This window comes from Tachysurus fulvidraco, chromosome 2, assembly GCF_022655615.1.
Source record: "Tachysurus fulvidraco isolate hzauxx_2018 chromosome 2, HZAU_PFXX_2.0, whole genome shotgun sequence".
Classification (NCBI taxonomy): Eukaryota; Metazoa; Chordata; class Actinopteri; order Siluriformes; family Bagridae; genus Tachysurus; species Tachysurus fulvidraco.
Window position 1 is genome coordinate 31,452,567 of NC_062519.1, and position 25,408 is coordinate 31,477,974.

The following is a 25,408-nucleotide window of genomic DNA, read 5'->3' on the forward strand; positions in this document are numbered from 1 at the left end:
AAACTGTCTTCCACAGTCTCACCTTAGTGGCACAGCTGTTTCAGTTGATTACTGTGTTTCAACCTACACATAAAACTATAATAATGATTATTAGCACCTGCTTGGTATAATAGGTTAATCATACACCTGACGTTGATCCTACAAAATAACTGACTTTGTGCAAGTGTAAGAATTGATGCTGCTTTAAAGCCAAAGTGTAGTCACTAAATATTGATTTAATTTAGATTTTTCTTCTGTTTGCTCACTTTGCATTTTGTAAATTGATTAAAAATAAAATTAAATATATATATTTTTAAAGCATTCTTACTGTACAACATTTTTCACACCTTCCTAAAACATTTCCACAGCACTCTGTGTGTGTGTGTGTGTGTGTGTGTGTGTGTGTGTGTGTGTGTGTGTGTGTGTGTGTGTGTGTGTGTATTTGTGTTTATGTATTTGTGTTTATGTATTTGTGTTTATGTATTTGTGTATATGTATGTGCCCCATCTGAGAGTTAGTTTCAGTGCGCATGCGGGGTTTGGTTCCTTGTCTGTAGTTTTAGCTAAGCTGATGCTGCTTTGCTGTAGCGCGCGCACATCCCCGTCGAGATGATGACTGAAACGAAAGCGTTTTATTTGTCTATAGACCGCTGAAAATGGCACGACTTAAACACATATTGTGAGTATATACGTATTTACTTAATTTCTCTTGTCGGTGTACTGTTCTTTTTGAGTTACTAGCTAGCTAGCTTGCTTGCTAACAACTAGCAGGTTCCCTCACTTGCTAGCTGGTGCGTAATGTTGCTAGCTCGCTTGTTAGCCGCACAATAGAGTTATCTCACTGGCTAACTTTGCTGATATTAATGTATAATACATTTTAAGGTCATTTTTGTGCACGATGACAATTCTACAAAATAACCACAAGATACGCTATTAAACGCATTTGTTTTCTTGCTTTTACTGAAAACCCGTAAACGATTAGATACGCTATGAAATATGTGCTGCTATCATTTGATGAACTAGCTAAGATAGCCCAATCGGCATATTAGCTTGAATGTACAATACACGTTATTTTAATAGACCTTGGCGTTACGTTTGTTTGTTTTGTGATTTTATGCTTTTGTTTTTTTATACAATATCTCTGTTGTTAATTTAAGCACTAACTTTGTTTGCGGTGCTAGTGGGCCAAGTTGAAGCAGCTTAGCCATTTTTCAAAATGGCTTTTCAGTGCATCTGCAAGAGTATCTGAAAACAATCGTTTATGCTAGAAATATGAAAGAAATTCGTGTTTGTCCGTTACAAAAAAAAAACGAGCAAACAGCACTCCCTGTGACCGGTACGTTGTAAATAAGGAAATGATTTATCTTCTAAAAAGAAATTGTTTAATAAACTAGAGCTGTTATTGTTGCGTAAGTAGATTCGCTAGTTGTTCGGTGATCATCAGCGCAAATTCACTTTTATTAACAAATAAAATGGAACATAATCTTCTGCTACTGATGGAAATCGATCGAAAATAAGTGCTTTGTTTTTTGTGTGTATTAAGTTTGATTTGTCCAGATGAGGCTATAACGAAGCAGCCAGCCATCGCATTTTGGTCCTGCGATTTACGAAGCTTGTGTTTGGATTTATTTAATCGCTCAGCATCTGGACAAAAACCCCACATTTATATTTGATGACTGATCATCAGTACAAACTTTGATGTGCATAAAATGCAAGGGACGTTGTGTGTGTTCTGTCTCCCAAACCAGGCTTTGTCTAGAGTGGGCTAGCTTAGCTGTTTGTGCTAACGTGGTGTGTGTGTGTGTGTGTGTGTGTGTGTGTGTGTGTGTGTGTGTGTGTGTGTGTGTTTCTGACCTGGATTCCACCTGCATTACACACACTTAAGTAATTTAGAGATCACACTGGGGTGTACACACCCGACCCCACCCTGTTGGCTATTACTTGCTTAAACATTTTCATCAGCCTAGAATTTGGAAATTTCCAAAATACACAAAAGCGAGTTTCGGGAGCGTGACTGGAAAATACAGCTCAGGGATGTGCCGTTTTGGACACATTGTTTCGACTCTTTTACGGTGAACGAGTCGATTCTTCAACACGAGTAGATTATGTCGATCACAGGTGGAGAATAAACTGTCTCGTACATATCAGCTTTTACTACTTACAGTCTACAACTCAGGAAGTGCTGTTGATTAGCTGCCAAGTTTAAATCAGTTGTGTTAGAATAGAGAAAACATTAAACGGTGTAGTGTGTTCCAGGACAATTGTTAGGAAGGTTTAGATGTAAGCATGTTCATTAGTGAATTGGGTGTGTGTGTGTGTGTGTGTGTGTGTGTGTGTGTGTGTGTGTGTGTGTGTGTGTGTGTGTGTGACTCAGATATATGTGAATTAGCGAGACAGGGCTGATCCACTATTCTACTGCTTGTTAAAGATACTATATTTGGCCTTTGTGGCAAGCAAAAAGCATGTTTTTATTGTTTTGTATTGAGTTTCCTGGTTCAACTTTAGCATAGTGCTGTAAAATGACTGCTCCAAATGAACGCATTGTAGTGCTGTGATTTTAAAATAGATTTTTATGACACAATATCTTTGTTCATTAGAATGTAGAGGTAGGTTTCTCAAACTGGTGTTACTCAGTGCTAGACATCATATCCTAATATCCCTAAAAATTCACACGTGGGTTTATATTTAAAAAAAAAAATCACTGAGTTTTCCTAGAGTCAAGACCCATGTCATCTGTGTCAAACAATTTGAAACATTGGAACATCTGGATTTCGCATCTCTAGCAAGATTGACTTAATAAGATTATTATGGGCATAAATTTCCTGACTGACTTAAAGTGCCATTATTGCATAACAGCATAAATCCTGTTTATGTAAATTTTCTCATGATTGGGCCAGTTTTTATTTGACCTGTCATGGCTATAGAAGGGTAATGGTGCTGATGTGAAGCGCACCTCTTTTAGCATGTTTGATGTGTTCATGATCTGCTTTTAGTTAATGTTCCACCAGTTTGAGAGAGGGCATTGATAATGTAAGCGTTGTCAAGAGATTAAAGAGTTTAAAATCCATTTTTGTCTGTTACTGTTTACTCACGCTTAACTTACTCTAGAGGTCCTCATCACTTTTGTGTCCGCTGTAACTGGTCCATCCATCTGGACTCATTACAAATCACATGTCTCTCAGTGCAGGGACATAACTGTACCACAGGCTGTATTTTAAACTGCACTTGCTGTAAAGTCATTAGTGTTACCTCTGCTGTCACAACAGGTATCAGACATGCACAGCACCAAACCATTACTGACCACAGATAAACCAAACAGCTTGTTACAGCTGCTTCGTTTTGTGGTTCAACATCATTTTTAAAATGATCTTTCAGTATTAAGAATTTTTTAAATGATGTTTGTTACATTTTTACATCTGGTTTGACAAATGGATAATTAATACTGTGATATGTTTGAGTAGTTTATTGCACTGAGAAGCATTTAAAATATAACACAGCAAATCTTACCTTTAACTCCAGTTTAGTTCAAATACTGTAAAGTGTGTTAGTATTTAAATGACTAATTGTACTTCTCCCATGTTTGGCTTGTTTTCATAAAGCTGTGAGAAATGACAAGCTCACAAAGAAAAATATGAAAAATGTGTGAAAAGCCACGTGCTTGAGTGACGTGAATAAGAGTCATGTAATTCCCAGTGGACTGTTTACTCACGAGAACTTTATTTCCCGCTCATCATTACAATGCACTTTCAACTCTTCTGTACCTACACACACACACACCCTGGAGATGATGGGAACTGATCTTGTTTACACTTTGGCCCAACTTTCTATGCATGTGTGTGCTTGCGCACAGAACAGCCTGCCCACAAAATGAGGATCATTTTCTAGTGAAGTTTCAGCCATCGTGCATGTCTTATCAGTACTTTCCAAAGTTCCAGGTTTGTAATAATCTAGGAAAGAAAGAAAAAAACCTTTCCAGTACGACCGCCCCACAGTATCTAATTTTAGTAGTGAGGGAACTCCTCCAGATCGAAACTTGCGCTGGGATAGGTGAGAGTGAGGCGTGTCTAAGCATTGGTACAACCATCAAAACAAGGAAAGAGGAAGTTTCTCAGGTCAGCGTCTGCGAGACCTACATAGGCATGACGAGATTACCAGAACTGATTTGAATATACTGCGTGCAGATGTTTAGACTGCAGATGTATGCTTTTAGCAAATGGTATTTCCTTAAACAGTTCTTACTTTAAAAACAAAAGAAGTGTCTGCAGTGTGCTGGCCGAAAGCTGTGTACATACAGCACGATGAGCTGAAAGCGTTTCTCTGAAGGTGAAACTTTCCTTTTTCATTTTTTTTTTTTTTGCCTGACTTGACATTTTCTCTTCTGAGGTGGTGTTTTTAATCTTGAGTCACTTTCTGAATATATTTTTCTTGTGTAACTCTTGTTTTTGTCTCACATGGGTTACTAATTATAGCATTACAGTTCCTGCTGATGATTGACTGATGAATCAGAATGTGAGGCCTTTATTGTTTTGGCATTTAACCTCTTCTGCTTAGTGTTTCTTTGTGTAGCAGCCCAGAGCATGCAGCATGTTGATTAGTCACTCAAAATCCCCTGCTTTTTATTTCCATTTAAACATTTGTAACATTTACACTCTGTATTAGAATTAAAGTCGGTAGCCTGAAGGGATGATTGAGACGTCTGAATAATCTCTCTTCACTATTATAAATGAAAAGTACTCTAGATTTACATTCTGACTTTTTAACTGCATCTCTACAGTGGTTCCAGTAAGTGTACTAAAATTCTGCCATTTCTTAAACTCTCTTTTGCAGGTTATGTGTTCAGCACTGTGTGCTACAAGTCCACGATGCCTGAAGATCTTTAAAACCACTGTTCAAGGAGTTTTTGATTCCTGTGGAATCTATACATTTGTCGCCTCTTGTTTGTTTTTCTTCTTCTTTTTTTCTTTTTTCTTTTGACAAAATCTACCCACGTCTGTGAGCACGTGGATATCCGAGTCGTGTCAGACATCTTTTTTGGTCAACGATGCCCGTACAAGCGCCGCAATGGACCGAGTTTCTGTTGTGTCCCATCTGCACACAGACATTCGAGGAGAGTGTGCGCAAGCCCATCAGCCTGGGCTGTGGTCACACTGTCTGCAAGATGTGCCTGAATAAGCTGCACCGCAAAGCCTGCCCTTTCGACCAGACTACCATCAGCACGGACATCGAGCTGCTGCCCGTCAACACGGCACTGCTGCAGCTCGTCTGCCCTCAGGTCAGTCACTTGCTGCTAATTGCTTGGGCTGTGAATACAAACCAGTATAAAAATGATAGAATCATGATAAATTACACACATCGTAGGAATGTTAACACTCATCTTGATTTTAGCAAAACAAAATAATTATGAAAAATCATAAAGTAAGTTGTCCTTGCTTTATTAACATTTGTTTTAAATGTTTCAAAGCATTTATAGTTTTGTTTTTATGCAACAGTTCAGTTTCTTATGCACATATGAAGTAATGTTCATCATTTTTTCAGTATATATGACAAATTGCCTATATACAGTTAAGAAGGAAGCCAAACCGCTTTCTGCTGCACACCGTCATGGTAGTTTGAGCCCTTTTTGGCTCATTACACCGTGTTTCCTCACAGCCTCACTCACTTTTTCAGTAAATAAAGACAGCATGAGGAATATGAGGGTGTAGGCTTGGGGTATGTGTGGATTTGGTGTTAGATAAATTTTATCAGTTGTGATGGCTAACAGTCTTGATGATTTAAATGTCTGTCGGGAAGCAAAGTTCTGTTTTATCTCGCAATGTTGTTACCTATTTTGAATTCTAAACAAACCTCAGTATCGTGTTCTGGCTTCAGAGCAGAGAAATAAACCATCCATCTCTGATACGTCTTAGCTTACCGTATCCATGCTGCCCAACTGATAAATGTGAATGTCTTCTCTCTCTAAAGATGAGTGGGGGGACTTGAATATAAAAAAAAATAATAATGATCAATGCTCAATCAATCGAGTACTGTCAGCCACAATATAGGAACACAGTGCATAAAATAATGGGGGTACAGTTAAAGATCTCCAGTCAGTGTTTACAATGAAACGTCACAATTCTGGGCATCATGCAGTATGATTTTACCAGAGGAGCTGGTCTGAATATTTCCAAAACTGCTGTTCTCCTGGGAATTTCACACACAGCAGTCTCTCGAGTTTACACAGAGCAGTAAAGGGTGTGGTCTCAGTCTTTTTTCATATTGGCTAGCAAATGGCTGGCAGATCATCCAAAAACATGCTTAAAAACTAAAACACGTACTGGTTAAATGCACATATGAAGATTTTGGAGCATGGGTTTATAGTGGCGCTCATATCAGATCATAACAGGAACTAACCTGTCTCACTGACGTTCCAAAGCAGTAAATATAGTCATAAAAGATGAACACTATGATGTGACCCGTCTTAATAAATTACAAATGCATAACAAGTGTGCTGGGACAGTAATGTCATCATGTTCTTGTAACAAGGCAAATGATTCTTGTTTTATTCCTTACATTACACCACACCCTAAGATTGTGATGCTCTATGTTCTTGAGCCTTTCCAGAACAGCAAATACTGATATTCATATTCATTCCTAAACAGAAGTGAAATGCAGAATAAATGATAGGCAAGGAAAATCAAGCAGGTTATTTAACACAATTTGGTTTTTGTTCGTTGTTTCGTTATGGTGTTGCTGCTGCCGCTTCCCTTCATGGACTAGAACAAGGAAACTGATTAACCAGCAGAGTGTGTTTTGGCTGTACCCAGATAACTTGCTGGTTTTATTTTGATAAGTCTATTTTAAGAAGCATGCATGTAATGCTGAATTGCAGGTAATGAATAAGAAATGTGGAGATAGAAAAGTGGGCATGGCCAGTTTGTTATTCAGCTGCTTACCGGTGTGTCCAATTACGCAAAGAGAATTAGTTGTGGTTCTTCTGATCTGGTTGGACTGCATGGTGTGTGCGCACGTGCGCACCGTGCGTGTGTGTGTGCGTGTCTGTGCACACATGAGCATTATAAACTGCTTAGTCACTATGGTCATATTTATTCATACGGTCTAAAGCCACTTCCTTTTCAGTATGATTCCCTTCCCTGGAAATTGTAAAAGTGGCTTTTAAAAGACCTGAGACGATATTATTGTCAAACATTGTCTTTTATCTCTGTAAACTCCCAGGACACATCGCTGGGTTCTGACCTGCATTTATGTTGTTCTCCTATTAGTGTCTCCCACGCGACCTGCCATCCTTCACATTGTGTGTAGGAGCTGTTACTGTGCAAGTCTGTCACTTATCTGTTTTAGTTAAGAATATGGAAACTAGTGTAAATTACATCCACAACAGGAGACAAGCAGCTGTTAAACACTGCCTGAAATACACGCTTCAGATATTTGCTCAGCATTGGAACCTTTCAGTATGTCACTAAAAGGAATGATGCACCAGTTTAACTTTGCTCAACAATGGAACATCTACACATCATTTCACTTTGTTTCACATACAAAGCAGGAACACGTATTGTCTGAATACACCATGTTCTGTTGCATGTAGTAATTAATATAAGATTAATCACAACTTTTGTTTATTATAATTATTATAGAATTCCAATATTGTCCTTCAACCTTTCTGCAGGTACCCAAATCTCCACCTGTCACCTTAGTGAAAGGAGCAGAGGACATCAAGCATTATGATGAAGCACGCACATGTGTGGAGGAGCTGGCTCTCTACCTCAAACCCCTCAGCAACACCCGAGGTCTCCACCACCTTTATATACCTTTCCTGTGTTGCATGACATTTTAGATTAATAAAAGGCCTGAATCCACTTCAGCATCAATACATGATTTAAAGTCAAAGGCATGTCCATATTTACACCATAAGAAAATCCAGATTCTATCAATACAGAAATGCAGTTCTTCTTTCTCTAATAAACTGTTATAGCATGGATTCACAGTGTCAAATAAATCCCTATGAAGGATTTCATTATAAACTGCCATACAGTTAAGTACATTTCAGTTTCATTGCTTATATGTATTTTAAAAAAATGTACACACCACAACAGCACATTTGTGTGTCACTAATAACAACAGCACAATGATGTGTCACTAATTCTACAGGAAGTGGTCAAACTGCTGACTGCAGCTTCTTTTTTTCCATAGTACAGCCTGTGAGCTTAGGAGGAGATTTGACAAAAATATTTAATCACCAATATTCCAGTGTTGCAATGTGGCTAAATGTGTAGCTATAATCCTCCATGTGTAATTTTGGGAAATTCACTGGTATTTGATGACGTCCTACCTTATCTCAGTCATAGGGAAAAATTCTTGAATTGTTTCTTGCAAAGTCACAATAATTTCAAAGAACCTTCTTATCTTCAGCATTACACCAATCTTAATTTGATTGGCATTACTGATATAACTAGGAAGAAAGATAAGGGTGATAAAAGTACCGATTGTTATGACCGCAGTGTGTGCTGCATGAATCCCTTTTGATTTTGACTCGTTCTACCTAAACTGTCTGCATGCTGTATGGATTTTAATATGGACTGAATAAAAGAATGCAAATGATGCTCTGTTTATGCTCTTAACCTTCATGCAATGATCACATGAGATACAGTTAAGCTTCAGGAAAGACTTCTGTCTGTCCTCATCTAAAAGGGTTTGTTTACTCTGTGTATGTTTGCAGGTGTAGGGCTGGGCACTGCGAGTCAGAGTCTCCTCAGCAGACCCATGCAGAGGAAGCTGGTGACCCTGGTACACTGCCAGCTAGTGGAGGAGGAGGGCCGTATCCGGGCCATGCGTGCAGCCCGCTCTCTTGGAGAACGTACAGTTACTGAGCTTATCCTACAACATCAAAACCCCCAGCAGCTCTCTTCCAACCTCTGGGCTGCTGTTCGAGCACGTGGCTGCCAGTTCCTAGGCCCTGGTAACGTCATATTCACTGTTCTTCTGATTGACCACTCATTTAATAGTTTTAGGACTATTTTAGTATTTTACTTTTAACCATTTTATTTCCTTCACTGCCATGATGCCATTTATTCCAGTCACTCTAAAGGAGTGTTTATTCCGACTTAGTCTGCACTTTGAGTTCAATTTGAGTTCCTAGAATAACAATAACCTTTGTTTATGTCCAAATACTGTATCTACGGACCTTTCTGTACATTGTGATGCATTCTCTAATAACAGCTATGCAGGAGGAGGCTCTAAAGTTGGTGCTGTTGGCGTTGGAGGATGGCTCACCTCTATCCCGCAAGGTTCTGGTTCTGTTTGTGGTCCAGAGGCTGGAGCCACGCTTCCCTCAGGCCTCAAAAACAAGTATAGGGCATGTTGTACAGCTTCTGTACAGAGCCTCATGTTTTAAGGTAAATTGATGGTACATGTAAAGTACAAAGTTTGCTAGATATTAATGGCTTACTATATAACAGTTCTCATGTCTGATTAGTCAAGTGATTTATCAACAGCATTAACGATAGGAACTGTACATTACAGATTTATATAGCTGCACTAGTTCTTGTACATTTATTTAGCAGCTTAACAGCTCAGTCACAGGGATTTGTACAGTAGACCTGCCACATAAAAAAATCTAAATAAAACATAACTTCCTGTTATTTTTATTGATCTGGTTGAATCCCTCTATTTTCTTTACGATATAAATTGTCAGAACAGGAACCGACTTGTTTGACAGATGTTCCAGGACATTAGATGTAGCTGTAATGGATGGAAATAATGTCATTTTTTTAATCAATAAAATGTCATTGTTAGCTGTAGTATAATAGGAATAAACCACTTCACAGCATTTTGGTTTTTTCCCCACTTTGAGATGGAAACAGTTACTCATTCATTATACAACAATCTTTTAAACATAGTTTTATGTAAACACAAATGTAAGGGAATGCCGTGCAGCCCCACACTACAACATTTCTCATGACCACGTACATGGTTGCATTAATGTTTTTTTTTTCTCTTATCTTTTTCTTTTCCAGGTGACAAAGCGAGATGAGGACTCTTCTCTGATGCAGTTAAAGGAAGAGTTCAGGACATATGAGGCTTTGCGGAGAGAGCACGACTCCCAGATCGTCCAGATCGCCATGGAGGGAGGCCTGCGTATTGCCCCTGACCAGTGGTCCTCCCTACTCTATGGGGATCAATCCCACAAGTCCCACATGCAGTCCATCATTGATAAGGTATGAGAAGCAAGTATTACAGTGTGCCATTTCTGCTCAGTTTGATTAAAACAAATCATAGTTTCAACAAAAGAAATACAAATTATGCCAGACCAGTTTGACTGAACTCACGTCATGAGTTTCATACACACAAATGGATACGGAAAACGAAACTTGTTGCTCAAGTGAAGCTAGGAGGCAGTTTTGTTTGTCACAGTTCAGTCATTCTTTTGAATAGTGAAAAATAGAATTTTTTTCCTTCTCCAGGTGACCTCATCTGTCACTATCTTTTATGATTATATCTTAGCAAGAATCCAGGAAGTAACTATGGCAAAAGTGTACATCTTAGCAAGTGGAAGTATGCCTAATAAGGAACAAGATTATTGATATATGATTATTCAGATGGTTTGTTTTTACATATTTCGTATTAAATTTGGCTTAAACTAGTAATTATTAAATGAAATACATGGCCAAAAGTGTTTGAACTCTATATCCATGCTATCTGTTAAACAGCAGTAGAACGGTTCATACTGAAAAGTTCAGTGACTTGGCATACAATGAAGTCAGATTGTGAAATATCTCCTTCTGGGAAGCATCTAGGAGCAACAGCTCAGCCACAAACTGGTAGACTATACAGACTCGCAGAGCACAAAAACCGCATATAATATGTTACATCACTTGCTCCAGAACTTCCTATTGCCTCTGGAAGCAACATTAACACAAACTACTCCTCGGGAGCTGGATATATTCTCTGAAGGGATGAATCCCTGGCAGCATGGTGGGTGAATCATGGTTTGCCAGAAGCCAAGAGAACGCTACCTATTTGAATACACACTCACCGGCCACTTTATTAGGTATACCTTACTAGTACCAGGTTGGACCCCCTTTTGCCTTCAGCACTGCCTTAATCCTAGATTAATTCTTAATTTATTGTGGCATAGATTCAACAAGGCACCGGAAACATTCCTCAGGGATTTTGGTCCATATCTACACGATAGCATCACGCAGTTGCTGCAGATTTGTCGGCTGCAAAACCATGATGCGAATCTCCCATTCCACCACATCCCAAAGGTACTCTATTGGACTGAGATCTGGTGACTCTGGAGGCTATTTGAGTACAGTGAACTCATTGTCATGTTCAAGAAACCAGTCTGAGATGATTCATGCTTTATGAAATGGCACGTTATCCTGCTGGAAGTAGCCATCAGAAGATGGGTACACTGTGGTCATAAAGGGATGGGCATGGTCAGCAACAATACTCAGGTAGGCTGGGGCTTGACACAATGCTCAATTGGTACTAATGGGCCCAAAGTGTGCCAAGAAAATATCCCCCACACCATTACACCACGACCACCAGCCTGAATCGTTTATACAAGGCAGGATAGATTCATGCTTTCGTGTTGTTGACGCCAAATTCTGAATTTCTGAAAATCTACCATCCGAACGTCGCAGCAGAAATCGAGACTCATCAGACCAGGCAACATTTTTCCAATCTTCTATTATTTTTTTAGGACTATTCTCTGTAAAACCTAGAGATGGTTGTGCGTGAAAATCCCAGTAGTTCAGCAGTTTCTGAAATACTCAGACCAGCCCGTCTGGCACCAACAACCATGCCATGTTCAAAGTCACTTAAATCACCTTTCTTCCCCATTCTGTCGCTCGGTTAGAACTGCAGCAGATCGTCTTGACCATGTCTACATGCCTAAATGCATTGAGTTGCTGCCTTGTGATTGGCTGATTAAAAATTTGTGTTAACGAGCAGTTGGACAGGTGTACCTAATAAAGTGGCCTTTGAGCGTATAGTGCCAACAGTAAAGTTTGATGGAGGTGGAATGATAGATTTAGGGCTGTTTCTCAGGGTTTGGGCTCAGTTTTAGTGAAGAATAAATACAGATTTTTTTTTCTGCTATATAAATGATGGTCAGGTGTCCATTTGGCTTTATAGTTCAAGTTAACTATATTTAGGATCTGTATGGTCAGGTGCTAAGTGTCATTTTTACAAGGTGGAGTTGTTTATTTTAGAATGTAGTAAAAAGTAAAATGCACAGTATAGTTTCAACAAAAATAGGACTTTTGTGTTTTGTGTCTACAGAAATAATTGTATCTTCTTTCTCTTCAGTTGCAGACTCCAGCCTCTTTTGCTCAGAGTGTACAGGAGCTCACCATTGCTCTGCAGAGGACAGGAGACCCGGCCAACCTCAACCGCCTCAGACCACATTTAGAGCTGTTGGCAGACATCGACCCGAGCCCAGGTCTGTGCACTTACACCCTGACATACATACAGGACACTAATAACCAGATAACGATCCACTACTCAGTCCATGTAATTTTGGCTTTTGATTTTGTTGTTTGTTTTGCCAGCCTTGTATAAGGCAATTATGTGTAAATAATCAAAAACATGGTGGTATGATGAAGCTCAGTTGGTAGGGTGTTGGACTACTGATCAGAAGGTTGAGGGTTTAAATCCCAGGTCCACCAAGCTGCCACTGCTGAATCCTTGCTCAAGGCCCTCAACCCTCAATTGCTCAGTTATAGGGGGGAAAAAAGATAAATATAAGTCTCTCTGGATAAAGGGGGGTCTTCCAAATGCCATAAATGTAAGCAGAATTAGTTAACACCCAAAAGGTTATAACTTTCCAGTAACAACACTTCCTGAAGTGTTTTATTCCACTTCTAATTTTGGAATTTTGCCATTGATTACATTTTGAAACTTATTAAAGAAAAAACAAGTTTATACAATGTCAAACACCCTTAAGGGAACTACTGTTTATAGTTGCTGTAAGTGGGAAAAAGTCTTTTATCATCCTCTCTTTAACAAGTCAAAGGAAGACCAACAGAAGACCACAAAACATCAGCTTCTCTGTCCTGAGGACATTCAAGCATTATTACAGCTTTATCTCAAAGTGCCTGATCGTTTATTTATTTTTATTTGTCAAATCCATTTATGTTGTATGTGTCCCTCAGTCTCTTTGAATGAGATACTATAGAAAGGATGGTGTATTAGAACAAGCTATTTAATATAAACCTGTGAGTTTTAGAGTACCTGCCTAGTACATACTGTATTCCCAGCATACTGTGTATACTGGTTGTTTTACAAGCGGTTATCACTGTAAATGAATTTGTGATCTGTCTCAAATAGATGCCCCGGCCCCTACATGGGAGCAGCTGGACAATGGGCTGGTGGCTGTAAAAACAGTAGTGCATGGGCTTGTGGACTTCATCCAGAACCATAGCAAGAAGGCTGGAGATCCACAGCAGGTGTGCAAATCCATCTTCACATGGCACAAACATTACTGCCTTATTTGTTTATTTACATTTTTCAATATGTCACACATGCTATTCTGACATTCTCGAAAACAATCAAAGATTCTGGATCTCTAACAATGGTTCATGTGTTCCAGGCTCCTCAGCACAGCAAGTACAAGACATATATGTGTAGAGACATGAAGCAGAAAGGTGGGTGTCCCAGAGGAGCCAGCTGCACCTTTGCCCATTCCCAGGAAGAACTAGAAAAGTGAGTGACTCCTCTTTGCTCAGTGTCTACACTCGTGTTTAGTGCAGTGTGGTTTCAGTTTTATTCCTCTTGACTACAGGTTTCGTAAGATGAACAAACGTCTGCCTTTGAGGAAGCCCCTCAGCCAGTCGCTTACCCACCTCAACGACATGGACGTAGCTTGCAGCCCAGGCCTTCTGTCTGATGAGGGTTTGGTTGTGGAGGGTCTGGCCCACAAACCTGGCCTGGTCACTAATGGTATTCTCCCAGTGCCACCTGGATCAGAGCTCACACATCTGATCTCCCGTGGATCAGCAACTCCCTATGACACGGCTCGAAAGCTGGGAAAAGCAGACACTGGCAGTCTCAGTGCTCCTGAATCAAGTTCAGATTCGTAAGTTCAAAATGATTATTGTGTAGCTTGCTCTCTAGATTTAGATGCATGAAACTTCAGTTAAAGTGAGGGGTCACAGCATGCATTAATGTCCCCAAAACTGGTTCATTTTTATTTTAGTCAAAATGCAGCATTGAGATATTGGCAATCAAATCATCCTCATCTTATGTCATCAAGTCTCATCTCTTTGTATATTATTACCTTGCATTTGACAACCACACAGGCTTCATAAGAAAATAACACAGTGCTTTTTGTGATTTTGTTTACAATCATAACATTTATATATACGGTAAGTGTGCACTCAATCCAGACTTTTCACAGGAATTTCATGGACAGAAGTGAGCAAAACTTTCAGTTACAATACAAAATATCTCCAAATATCACATATACAAAGTGTATGTTAGTAGATAAAGTTTTATTCCATCTCTGTTTTGTGCAGACTGGAATCTAATCCTAAAGTGGTGATGACTTCATCTCATCCTAAAGTCCAGAGAGACAGTCTGGCTGGACACACACTGTCTGCAGTCTCCAGAGTTGCCCAGATACAGCAGTACCCTCCACATCAGCCTGAGGCCTATTACCCAGAATCCAGAGTACCACCACCTGCTTCCCAATACGAGTCCCCTCAGTATCCCACTGGTACATTATTAGTATTTTTACTGCATCAGTATGTCATCATCAATCTTTAGACATGATGTAAACCTACCATGAAGAAGCGGAATATGTATATTTTTTTGAAGTAGATCATTTTAAAATACTTTTTAACAGGTTCTGTTTGACCGTGTTTTCTAAGAAAATCTGCTATTATCTCTTTTTGAAAGTGTACTTTTAGTACATCTTAACATGAACAAATCAGAAAAGCAGTGTGATGGCATAACTGGGATGAATACATGGGAGAAAAGCAGTTCAATGTATTAAGTAGAAGTACCCAATTATATACAGAAAAAAACATCCATACATTCTGGGTGAAAATAAAATGTGTTCAGTTTGTAGAGATAATGTTTCAAAAGTTATAATCATTGCTTTTTTAAAACTTTGCTATTTCCTTAGGCAACTCCTATGCATATCAGCACTTGCAGCCTCGCTACACTCGCCCACCAGTTGACCCTGTCTTGGCACAATACCCAGACCCCTATCCTGTCTCCTACGCCCCTGAACGCCAGTACCCTGCTCCGCCATCTGACCCTCGCTACAACTACCACGACAGTCGCCGCCATGCAGCTTATGGAGGCCACCCTCCACTCCCATCATACACTCGAGATGAGCTGGGTCACAGGAGTCCTGTCCCTTTGGAGATGCCCCCACCACAGGCACCAACAGCAGGAGCCTCGTCCTCCTACCTCCCAGAATCACGGGATCGGTACGGCCCTGAGGGTTATAACCACTCCGGCCACAACAGCCATTACACTGGCAGGGTGAGGCATCAGCTATTGTTATTTTATAATATTTATGTGATCATATTACAAGGTATGGGTAATATAATTTCAGGGTTCCTAGGATTATCCTTCATTAATTCAAAGCTGTACTGATTTTATTGAAAATGTTTTAAAAAAAATTAAAACTATTATATTAAAATATAATTAAATATTAAATCTTTTTTATAATGTGTATAGCAGATAGAGTAGGTGGAACCATTTCCTGCTAATAATTAATTAGTTAATTAATTAATTAAACTTGATGTCACTCTTGTGTGATGTACAAACATTTTCAATCCAGTAATGACAAAAAAAATACACTTGTCACCACTTGCCTTCACACCCTATGTTCTTTCTATTGCTAAGCAAATAAATCTGGTTGCATGTGTACACGCAGGGTGCCTATCCCCGGCCACAGCCCAGCCTGGACTATCTGCACCGTCGGAGGAAGGAAATCATGGCCCAGCTAGAGGAGCGGAAAGTTGTCTCTCCTCCTCCCTTTGCCTCCTCTCCAAATCTGTCCCATACTTATGACCCCAGTTATACGCAAGATGTCAGGGGGCAAAACCATGTAAGCTCATTATTCTTCTGTGTAAGGGTCACCAATTCAAAGCAAACACAATGAGATTTAAGCACTGAGAAGGTGATTGCAACATATCAACCAGCAGCTGATGATAACTTGATGATAGAGTTTACCATAATGACCACCTACATGAAACCATGTCAGAGCTTTCAGTTTTGTCATTACTTGACCAGTTATAATATTAAATGAAAGTTTTTAACCCCACACTTGACCATAGTTTCAGTTAATCGGCTTGAGGTAACTTGTGCTATTGTCAGGCAGTGCAGCACTTATTAATTATAAAGTAATGTTCAAAACTTTCCATGATTCGGGTTTGACCTGTATCACAGTCTGGTGTTGAGCACTGCATCCTATTGGCTCCCAGGACATTTCATGCCCCTGAGCTATTATTATTATTGTTATTGTTGTTATAATTTTAATACTGTGTTATTAATATATGTAATCCATTTATTGTATTATCTATTTTTTGTTTTTTTCAGGTCTATTTATTTAGGTTTATTCTTTAAAAAAAAAATTAAAGTTTATAACTTTCCTAACTAAAGTTTTTTTTGTTTGTTTGTTTTTCTCAAAACTTAAAGAAAATCCTTATATAATCATCAGGGGTAAAAAGTACACTCGGATAAAATTGCAGCTCTTTGGAATAATTAGGTCTGGTGTTTTGGTGAAACTACATTAAAAGCAAGTGCAAATATTTGTGTTGGAGGTCTTTGGATATTTTGCATATGCTAAACTGTTTTTGGTCTGCAGTATATGGGAGAGAAACCTCCAGCATTCCAGAACATCAGAGAACCTGAATATGCAGCGTCATACTCTCCATGGTCATGTGACACTTTTGTTCCTTACATCGGCACCAAGGACATGAAGTCCAAAGATTGTCCTGCCCCAGGCTACATGGAGATGGTAAGCTGGATCTCCATCTCTGTTGAGGTTATAAAGAGGCTTTAAAGGTCTCAAAATTATAGTTGTTTGGTATGAATGTTGGTATGCAGCTCTGTACGTGGGAGCATAGGAGCAAAAGGTCGTTATTGTTTACTCTGTAGAGTTTACTTCATAAGAACACACTGATGGACCAAAGGCCAAAAATAATCAGGAGCCATGATATATCTATAGCCTTCTTGAATAAATATTGTGAAATTGTTTGAATCCTTTTTTCTTTAATGTTTGTTGTTCTTTTTTATCTTTTTTTTTTTTTAGAAAACTATAGAAAAAAGCTTGAGAGATCCATCTCTGGAGCTGCAGCGTCGAGCAGCAGAGGTCAAAGACGATGACCCGATCATCCCATTTGGCTCATTGCCCACCATCTCTCGCTTTGGAGCCATATCTCGTACGTCCAAATCAGGATATCAGCCTGCTGGCCTTGTTCCAGGCCCCTCAGTCAAACACACTGCAAATGCAGGTACATTGTAACAGCACTGCTCTCTGTACAGACTAAAGCCATGTGTCTATTTACTGCTGTGTGCCATAGAGCATTTAACCAAAAACACAAACATGCACATAATCACATACACGCACTATATTTATCCACACTAAGTTTTGTAATAATAAATCTCTAATACTTTCTCAAACTTTATTGCCTGTTTCATGATTTTCTAATGATTCTGTCCATTTCCCTCAGTTGATTACAGCTACGGGAATCACGGAGGATGGGGTGAAGCCTCTTATGCCCAGCACCAAACTATGCCATCTCAGGGACACTTCAATGAGCGGTAAGGACCCTGGTGTTGGCATAACATTTCTATCCAGAGCCATAGAGTTTTAGAAATCGTATCTTCTGTGTTTTTACTGTTTAAATGTCAGTTCTTGTGTGTCCAGTCTGCCCCCTGCTGGACAAGACAGGGAACAGCTGAAGATGGAGCTCCAGCAGGTCAACCAACAGATCACGCAACAGACTCGCTATATGGAGGTAAGCTCTTGTGAGAACTAGCCTCAGTTTTCTTTGAAAAAACATTTAAAGTAACCCAGTACAAAGCACAGGCAATACTAGATTAGATTTATTGATGTAGCTTGGTCAAATCAAGCCACGGGGAAGATTAGGTATTGACATGAGGGTATTTCATTACTTAGATAATAGGAAACTTGGTAGCATATGTGATTCTACATCTTAACCATTGAGCTACCACTGCCCTCAAAACCATGTTCATAACATCCCTTAACGTCTACGCTTCAGTGTCTTCTTTACATTGTATTTATTTATTTGTTTGTTTGTTTGTTTGCAGAGGGAACCAGGTTCAGCAGCTGGCCAAGTCGCTCCAGTGGAGTGGTCAACATCTAGTGTTTCCAGTGAGCAGCTGAGCATAGAGTTGCACCAGGTGGAGAGAGAGATCGGCATAAGGACACGTGAGATGGCCATGGTAAACAAGATTATACTCACAGAACCATGAAGTTTCTCTAAGCAGCAATGAAATGTTCTGAACCAGATACTGTTACACAAAGCAACATTAGAAAAGCATTGCTGACTAAATTATTATCCCTAAATAGGGCAAAACCTACTGCTTTAGTTTGTATCTGGTTTGTCTGTTTCAGGAGGTGGCTGGCATGAAATATAAGCTGGTAGCAGGAAGTGAGAATGGACAGAGTGAGCACAGTTTACAGCGTGAAGATCACCACCTAGCCCTGAGGTAAGTTACTGGAGATGCTTCTAAACATGTGCTGCAGTCACATGATTGGCTCATTGGACATTTGCATGAATATAGAGTTGTACTGGTTTTCCTATTGAAGTTGCTACCATATTTTCCCACATAAACTTATTTCATTTCTGATGTATTTGTAGTGAGGGGTCAAACGGTTCCAGTTCTGTGGTGCAGGAACGTGGTTTGGGCAGCACCAGCATGCCGTCCTTGACCAGCAAAACCTCCTCCCTCAGCCTGTCATCTGAACTGGTGGGCAGTAGTCCGGATCTGGCAAAGAATGGCGTGGCTCACGTCTGCACATAGTTTGTCTTCAGCTAGATACTACCTTATGAGCTGGTCTCTTTGTCTCCCTCTCACTTTTCCACCCTCACACACAACCACACACAGTCTCTACACTCTGAGTAGAAAGTTGTATCTCAAGATCACCTCCAATTTGCAGAGGCTACAATATACCACCAACCCTTCATTAATGAACTATTTAACAAACTCCACTCATATTGGGTCACTTTTTTCTTTGCCACCGCAGTACTGGGATGTTGAGCATTCCATATATTCAATGCCTTCAGCTGCATTTCTTACCACTGCTTGTTTAAATAATCCAGAATTTGATGAGTCCTACTTGCTCACAACACCTACAGGAACTTACAGGAATAGGAATTAGCAGCATCTGCCTTTTCCCTTCTGTGAATGTTGTTTTTTTCCCTCTTATAAATTCTTTCATTGCCTTAATGAATCTTTATAATTCAAACTAGAGCATTCAAGAAACATTTTACAAGTATGTTTACTTGCAAGTCAAAACAGTAATATTATTTTAATAACTAATAGTAATACTCACATGCAGTAGACTCAGACTACATTCTTAGTAGTTACGTTATCATTCATGATGCTGACTTTTCACCTTTTGAAGTTTACATTCTGCACAGTACTCTTGTGAATTTTCTTACAATTTCTGTAGGAGCCTCCTGTCGTGCTGCATATTTGGCATATTAGTAACGGATGGATATGATAAACATTGCCTGTTCAAACTAACTTTTAGTTAAAACCAGACTGTTATCTTGAGTTGAAGCTAGTATTGTTGCCCGTCAGCTTCATATACAATTGGTCAGTGTTCACGCAACGTGGCTTTGCTCAGTATCTTACCAAAACATAACTCGGGCCCCGCCTACACGTATACAGATGTGTGTGCAATTTAAAATGAACCTTTTTGAATACACTCTCAAGGCTGGAGAATTTTTGTTAATCTTTCGTGGATAGGAAAACTGTTTTCTTGGCGACCCCTATTGCGATTTGGCGCGTACCACTCATCCACGATGGCGCAGCGGATGGCGGTCTCAGTGCTAATGCGCTTTTTGTCTCGTTGTAGGACTTTTTATAAAATATCTGCCAACCAGTTTGTTCGTTTGTGCTGCATTTTCTTTCAAATTTAAATTAAATAAAAAAAAAGAAGAAGAAAAAAAACCCACCCTCATGCTCACGGTATGGCTTCCAAATACACCGCTGCAGGGCTACAGTTTTATACTGTGAACATCCTGTGAGGTTTCACATACGATTTTTGTGTGTTTGAGTGCAACATTGAAGCAGAACTTCCATTTCTGTCAGTCCATGCATATGAATGTTTGTGTTTGTTGGGTTTGATTTGTTTTGTTGTAGCAATTTTGGCCATGGTGGTATTTTTCTACACATTGCCTCCTCTACTACTCCGTATGCAGTGTATGTTATTCTTGGCAATTCTTCTACACAACAGTTTGACATCCCTGTGAGAATTTATATTGAATTAAAAAAAAATTGAAGTTGCTGGATGTCAAACATAGATCTCGAAAACAGACAAAAATATCTGTATACGTATGAACGGTGCCTCAGTCTTGTTTCCTGTGTAATTCCTGCCATTTAGCTGGGCATGCTCATGAGTCAGACAGAGAGTCCAGGTTTTACGTGTTATTTCACAATTCCACTCAATGCTCAGTTTGAAGTTTGTGACGACATTCTTCCATGCCGAAATCAAGACTGTGCTCTTGAACCGACCTACAAAATCTGTTTGCCTTACTGGAGAAAAACGGCCAAATTCTTACTGTTTTATTTGGCTATATATAGATTTTTTTCACTTCCCAGAAGCTGAGCTTCCAAAAATTGCTTTGCTTCTTCAGAGGTGATCAGAAATGTCTAAAGCATGTGGACAGGGCCAGAAAGCCACTCATCAATTGTAGCCAATTGCACTTGTTTTTTATTTATATATTTAGTTTTATTACTTTTTTTTTTTTTAGATCATGTACTAACATTACCTCTCAGCTTTAATGTTTTTAACCAGGGATATTTACTTGTTTCATCCTGAGGATGGAAAAAAAAAGCCTAAGAGAGAAACTGAAAGGACACATTCTATTTTATGAATGTTTTTTATATATATATATATATATATATATATATATATATATATATATATATATATATATATATATATATATATATATATATATATATAATAAAATTGTTTCAGGGAAAACTTTGATCTGCATACAGATCTTCATAACTAGAAAAGTAATGAAAAAATGACTAAAGCCTTACCGTCAGGGTGCTGCTGTGGTGTGTGTTAATGCCTTTTGTTTTAGGAGTTTTTTTTAGTTTGTATTTTTACACACACTGGCCCATTTAGGACGTTTATGTTCTAGAAATTTTCAGATGAGATTCTGTTCTGATCACCTCTGTTTGGACCTAAAGCTGTGTTTATTTGAACTATTTTTTTTGTTGTTTTTAACTTCTGTGAAGTTGGTTTTGTCATTGGCATGTTAATGATTTCTCCAGGAGGCCATTTCAAGGGGTTCAGAGCTGATGCAACTTCTACACTCACTCTCTCCCTTTCTCTCTATCCCACTCTCTTCCTCTCTCGCCTTTCCTCCCTCTCTCTCCCTCTCTGTCTTGTGCTCTTCCTCTGTCCCTCTCTCTCATGCTCTTCCTCTCATGCCCCCCCCAAAAACCTAAAACAGACTGAGAATCACTGCCAAGTGTAAACCTCATTATTTACATTCACTGTATGAATTTCAAACTTCCCAGAATTTTCTGAAAAGGTTAAGATTTCTTATTCATACCATGAATAAGAGCTTGTACTGCTGTGACGATTAACAAATACTATTTAAGATACAAACAACTTCATGGGATTTTGGAGCATTGACCTAAAAAAAAAACTTTGGACAGCATTATTTAGCTTGTTGAACATGCAGTATTTTCAGTAAATGTAGTAATAATGAGACAGATAAAATAGGGTTAATGTGACAAAAATACATTTGAAGTGCCAGTGAAATCATACCTGTGGTGGTCATTGAGCGTCTCTAAATGTAATTAACAATCATGTACACCTTTATCAGACATAACAGTTGTTCAGTGTTTAAAGTATTGATACTGTACCTGCAGTGGTGGATTGAGGGTACATCATGTCACCAAGCTGTGTACTAGATCCTGAATGCATTTGGCTGAAGTGTGTGTGCAGAAACTGAACTACTGATTTCTGAAACCCTGAAAATGTTTGTATCTTTACTGCAGGGGTGGACAAATCACTTTGCAAGGAAAATGTCCAGTGTTCTGCCAAGCAGCATTTTAGTTGCCAAGAAATGTGTGGCTAAAAAGTGGTAGCTAGTGTAATTTAACAGCATATTACAAGCTAGTTAGCTTGTTGAGTGCATTAATATAGACAGAGAGCAATCCTTATCCTCTAATGTCTCTGATGTAGCACATGGTTTCAGGTGCTGTCACAGTATCACAAGTTGTTGGTGTGCATTTTTGTGATTGTAGCATTAATTTTGTAATTGTTTCTGTAAGACTCCCTGATTTTTAAAAAGTTCAAATTAATCTCTGCAAATTAACCTAGTGAGTAAAAACCAAGCAGATGACCCCTTGAGCTTTTAAGATTAATTACTAACTGAAAATTGTTTTGTGAAAAAAACAAAACCCTAGTGGTTGAAACTGCTTGTCCACAAGGCAACTACAGATAAAAGTACAATGAATATAAATGTTTGTTCCAGTGTGCCGGATTTGTCCACTCCTGTATGCATTAGCTCCTTTTTCATCAACAGCAATAATGCAGTGTTTTTGTTTTTATTATGGAATTAGTATTTTTTTTTATTAGTTGGTAAAACAGTCAACATCACCAGAGCATTGAATTCCTGAGACTGTGGGTGTAACTGCATCCACTGTTGCTGTGCACTCATTACTTCATTGCAAACTACTTTCACATTTTTATTCTAATAGTAGATCGATTGGACACATTTTTGTGCATGTTTGTGTGTGTGTATACATTCTGACTGGCTATTTAATTGCCATTCTGTGCTGTATTATTTAACACACCGGTGGCAGATTTTCGTTATTGCTTGTGTAGGAGCTGATGACATCGTTGTTTATGTTCATGAATGCGATGGCAGTGAGCATTAGGCCATACTGTACAGGTTTTGTGAGGTATTATGCGGAAACCGTTTTTTTTTCTTTTTGCGCGCTTTCAACAAATCAGCATGTTGCCATGACAAGGGGAAGAAGACGCTTTTGTTCAAAGCTTGAGAGGAAACCGCGGTGCCTTGCACTTTTATGTTGCATCGTCAGCCAGTTCGATTCGTCTTCTGATTGTAAATCTGCTGTTCAGAAGAATGTTTTTAAGGCAATTTCATGATGCTAATTTTTTCTTCTTTTTTTTTGATATCTTAACGAGAGAGAGTTGTTTCATAGCACATATAATTAAATGAACCAAAAAGGTAAAAAGCGTGGTGTTTGGAGGGCTGTAAATTGTCTTCTAAAATCTCTTTATTGTCCAGATATACAGTGATGGAAAAATGTAAAGATCACAATCACTGAAGCTTGGAAAATATGGAGTCTGTGCTAAATAAATGATTAGAGAATTATATAAATAACAAGTGTATACATTTTGTCATATCCAGCATTTATCTTCATGTTTATCCAAATATCTAGAACAATAAGCCATCGCTCTGTGTTTCATTGGTGATTCACTCTGTGTGTGCGTGTGTGTGTAGGTAGGTGTACATTTTTCTTTGTTGTGCAAGATTTAAATTTGAGACTGGTTAGAATTTGTTTCCTTACATGAAACGCAGTGATAAACTAGTCTCTTTCACTCAGAAGGGCTTCAGTTACTGACCTGCTGAAGGAATTGATCAGTCTTTTAAGAACTGCTCAGCCGGTTAACTATTGTTGCAAAGCAACATCCACATACAACGTCCCATCAGGCAGTGGGAGAAACACCTTAAGTGTAAAAGGGGGGAAAAAGGGAGCGACCATGTTTACCCACTGACTCAGTGTCATGTCTTCTCTAATCAGTAAGCAGTAAAACGTCTCTCGTTTTCTGTAGAGAACTGTAAATTTTGATCACATTTTTATGTAGTTTTCATTACGAACTTTCTTTTTATTTGAGAGTAATTTGTTTCAAGCTCATGTACAGTAAAGCAAGCTGATGTACAGATTTTTTTACACTCTGTCCAAGACAGATAGAGTGGGAGGGGCTTCCATGTGGACCAATGAGTGATTGCTAAACAGGAAGTTGAGTGTCAGGCACAAATGCTCAGAGAAGCTCAGGAAAGACTCCTCACTTGACACCCCCACACACATTAACACAGGTGTTAATTGTTCAGCTCGTAGGCATAGGATGTTTCAAAATCTATGATCATGTATGAGTCCCGATGGGAGTGTGGTTTTTGTAGTTTTTTTGTTGTTCACGCTGAACATGCTCACTGCTTGCAGTCACCTGTTTTTGTTGATTTTTTTTCTAACACATTTAGATGTTCTTGTGTTTGTTTAATATTGTTGTTATTTTTTATTAATTTGTAAATCCTGACCTTGGGAAAATGTAATTGCTTTTGATGATTACTCTCAGGTTGGCTCATAATAGATTGCTTAAATTAAGGTACATATACCAGCTGCAACATGAGTAAGAATTTAAGGGTTTCTTTTTAATATATAAATATATATTATACTCCATTAAGGAATGTTTAGAACTATTTCTCCAATGTGGATTTAGCTGTTAACCTTTTTTTTTTCTTTGTTAAAATTCACTGTGTGAAATTTTGGATTGCATTTTTGTATAATACAATTGCTTTTCTTCATGGAATGGGGGAGGGAGGGGAACTGAATAGAAGGCTGAATTAGATAAAACATGAAATTATTTAAAAGTGTAACTTAATGTGCAACAATAATTCTGTACTGGCAGGGATTGTGAATAAATGATATTGTAAACAGCATTTCTTGTTTGCTTTTCCCCCTAATGATTTTTACATTCAGGAGCGATCGTTCACCTCCTAAGAAAAAATACTAAAACAACACATTACTGTACACAATACCACTATCAAATAAGCAGCATTGGTCCGATATCAATACCAACCTCACTGTTACTACACAAACTACACCTTATTACTATACCAGTAACCGGATTTCAAGTAAAACCATTGTACCAACAACACTATTACTATACCGGTGACCACATCACTGTACCAACACTATTACTATACTGGTGACCACATCACTGTACCAACAACACTATTACTATACTGGTGACCACATCACTGTACCAACAACACTATTACTATACTGGTGACCACATCACTGTACCAACACTATTACTATACTGGTGACCACATCACTGTACCAACAACACTATTACTATACTGGTGACCACATCACTGTACCAACACTATTACTATACTGGTGACCACATCACTGTACCAACACTATTACTATACTGG

The 25,408-nt window shown here is 38.8% G+C and overlaps 1 protein-coding gene across 4 annotated transcripts; it reads left to right on the plus strand.

Moving 5' to 3' along the window:
• The first annotated feature begins 501 nt into the window (after positions 1–501).
• rc3h1a (ring finger and CCCH-type domains 1a) lies at positions 502–24,907 on the plus strand. 4 transcript variants are annotated; one of them, XM_047810288.1, is made up of 20 exons: positions 502–657; positions 4,806–5,250; positions 7,642–7,762; positions 8,692–8,931; positions 9,192–9,367; positions 9,989–10,189; positions 12,288–12,420; positions 13,308–13,426; positions 13,570–13,682; positions 13,762–14,055; positions 14,495–14,694; positions 15,106–15,470; positions 15,868–16,041; positions 16,801–16,953; positions 17,248–17,449; positions 17,669–17,759; positions 17,851–17,956; positions 18,270–18,404; positions 18,577–18,671; positions 18,824–24,907. In XM_047810288.1, the coding sequence occupies exons 2-20, from the start codon at positions 5,020–5,022 to the stop codon at positions 18,984–18,986; spliced, it is 3,312 nt and encodes a 1,103-aa protein (XP_047666244.1). In that variant the 5' UTR covers positions 502–657; positions 4,806–5,019; the 3' UTR covers positions 18,987–24,907. The 4 variants fall into 4 exon arrangements, with proteins under 4 accessions (XP_047666244.1, XP_047666246.1, XP_027014719.2 ...); XM_047810290.1 differs by having other exon boundaries at positions 18,580–18,671; XM_027158918.2 differs by having other exon boundaries at positions 17,866–17,956.
• The last annotated feature ends 501 nt before the right edge of the window (positions 24,908–25,408 follow it).

Coding starts and splice junctions, on each gene's coding strand:
- rc3h1a (XM_047810288.1), top strand. CDS start 5,020: ATGCCCGTACAAGCGCCGCAATGGACCGAGTTTCTGTTGTGTCCCATC. Junction 10,190..12,287: donor TGCAGTCCATCATTGATAAG/GTATGAGAAGCA, acceptor CTTTCTCTTCAG/TTGCAGACTCCAGCCTCTTT. Junction 16,042..16,800: donor ATGTCAGGGGGCAAAACCAT/GTAAGCTCATTA, acceptor TTTGGTCTGCAG/TATATGGGAGAGAAACCTCC.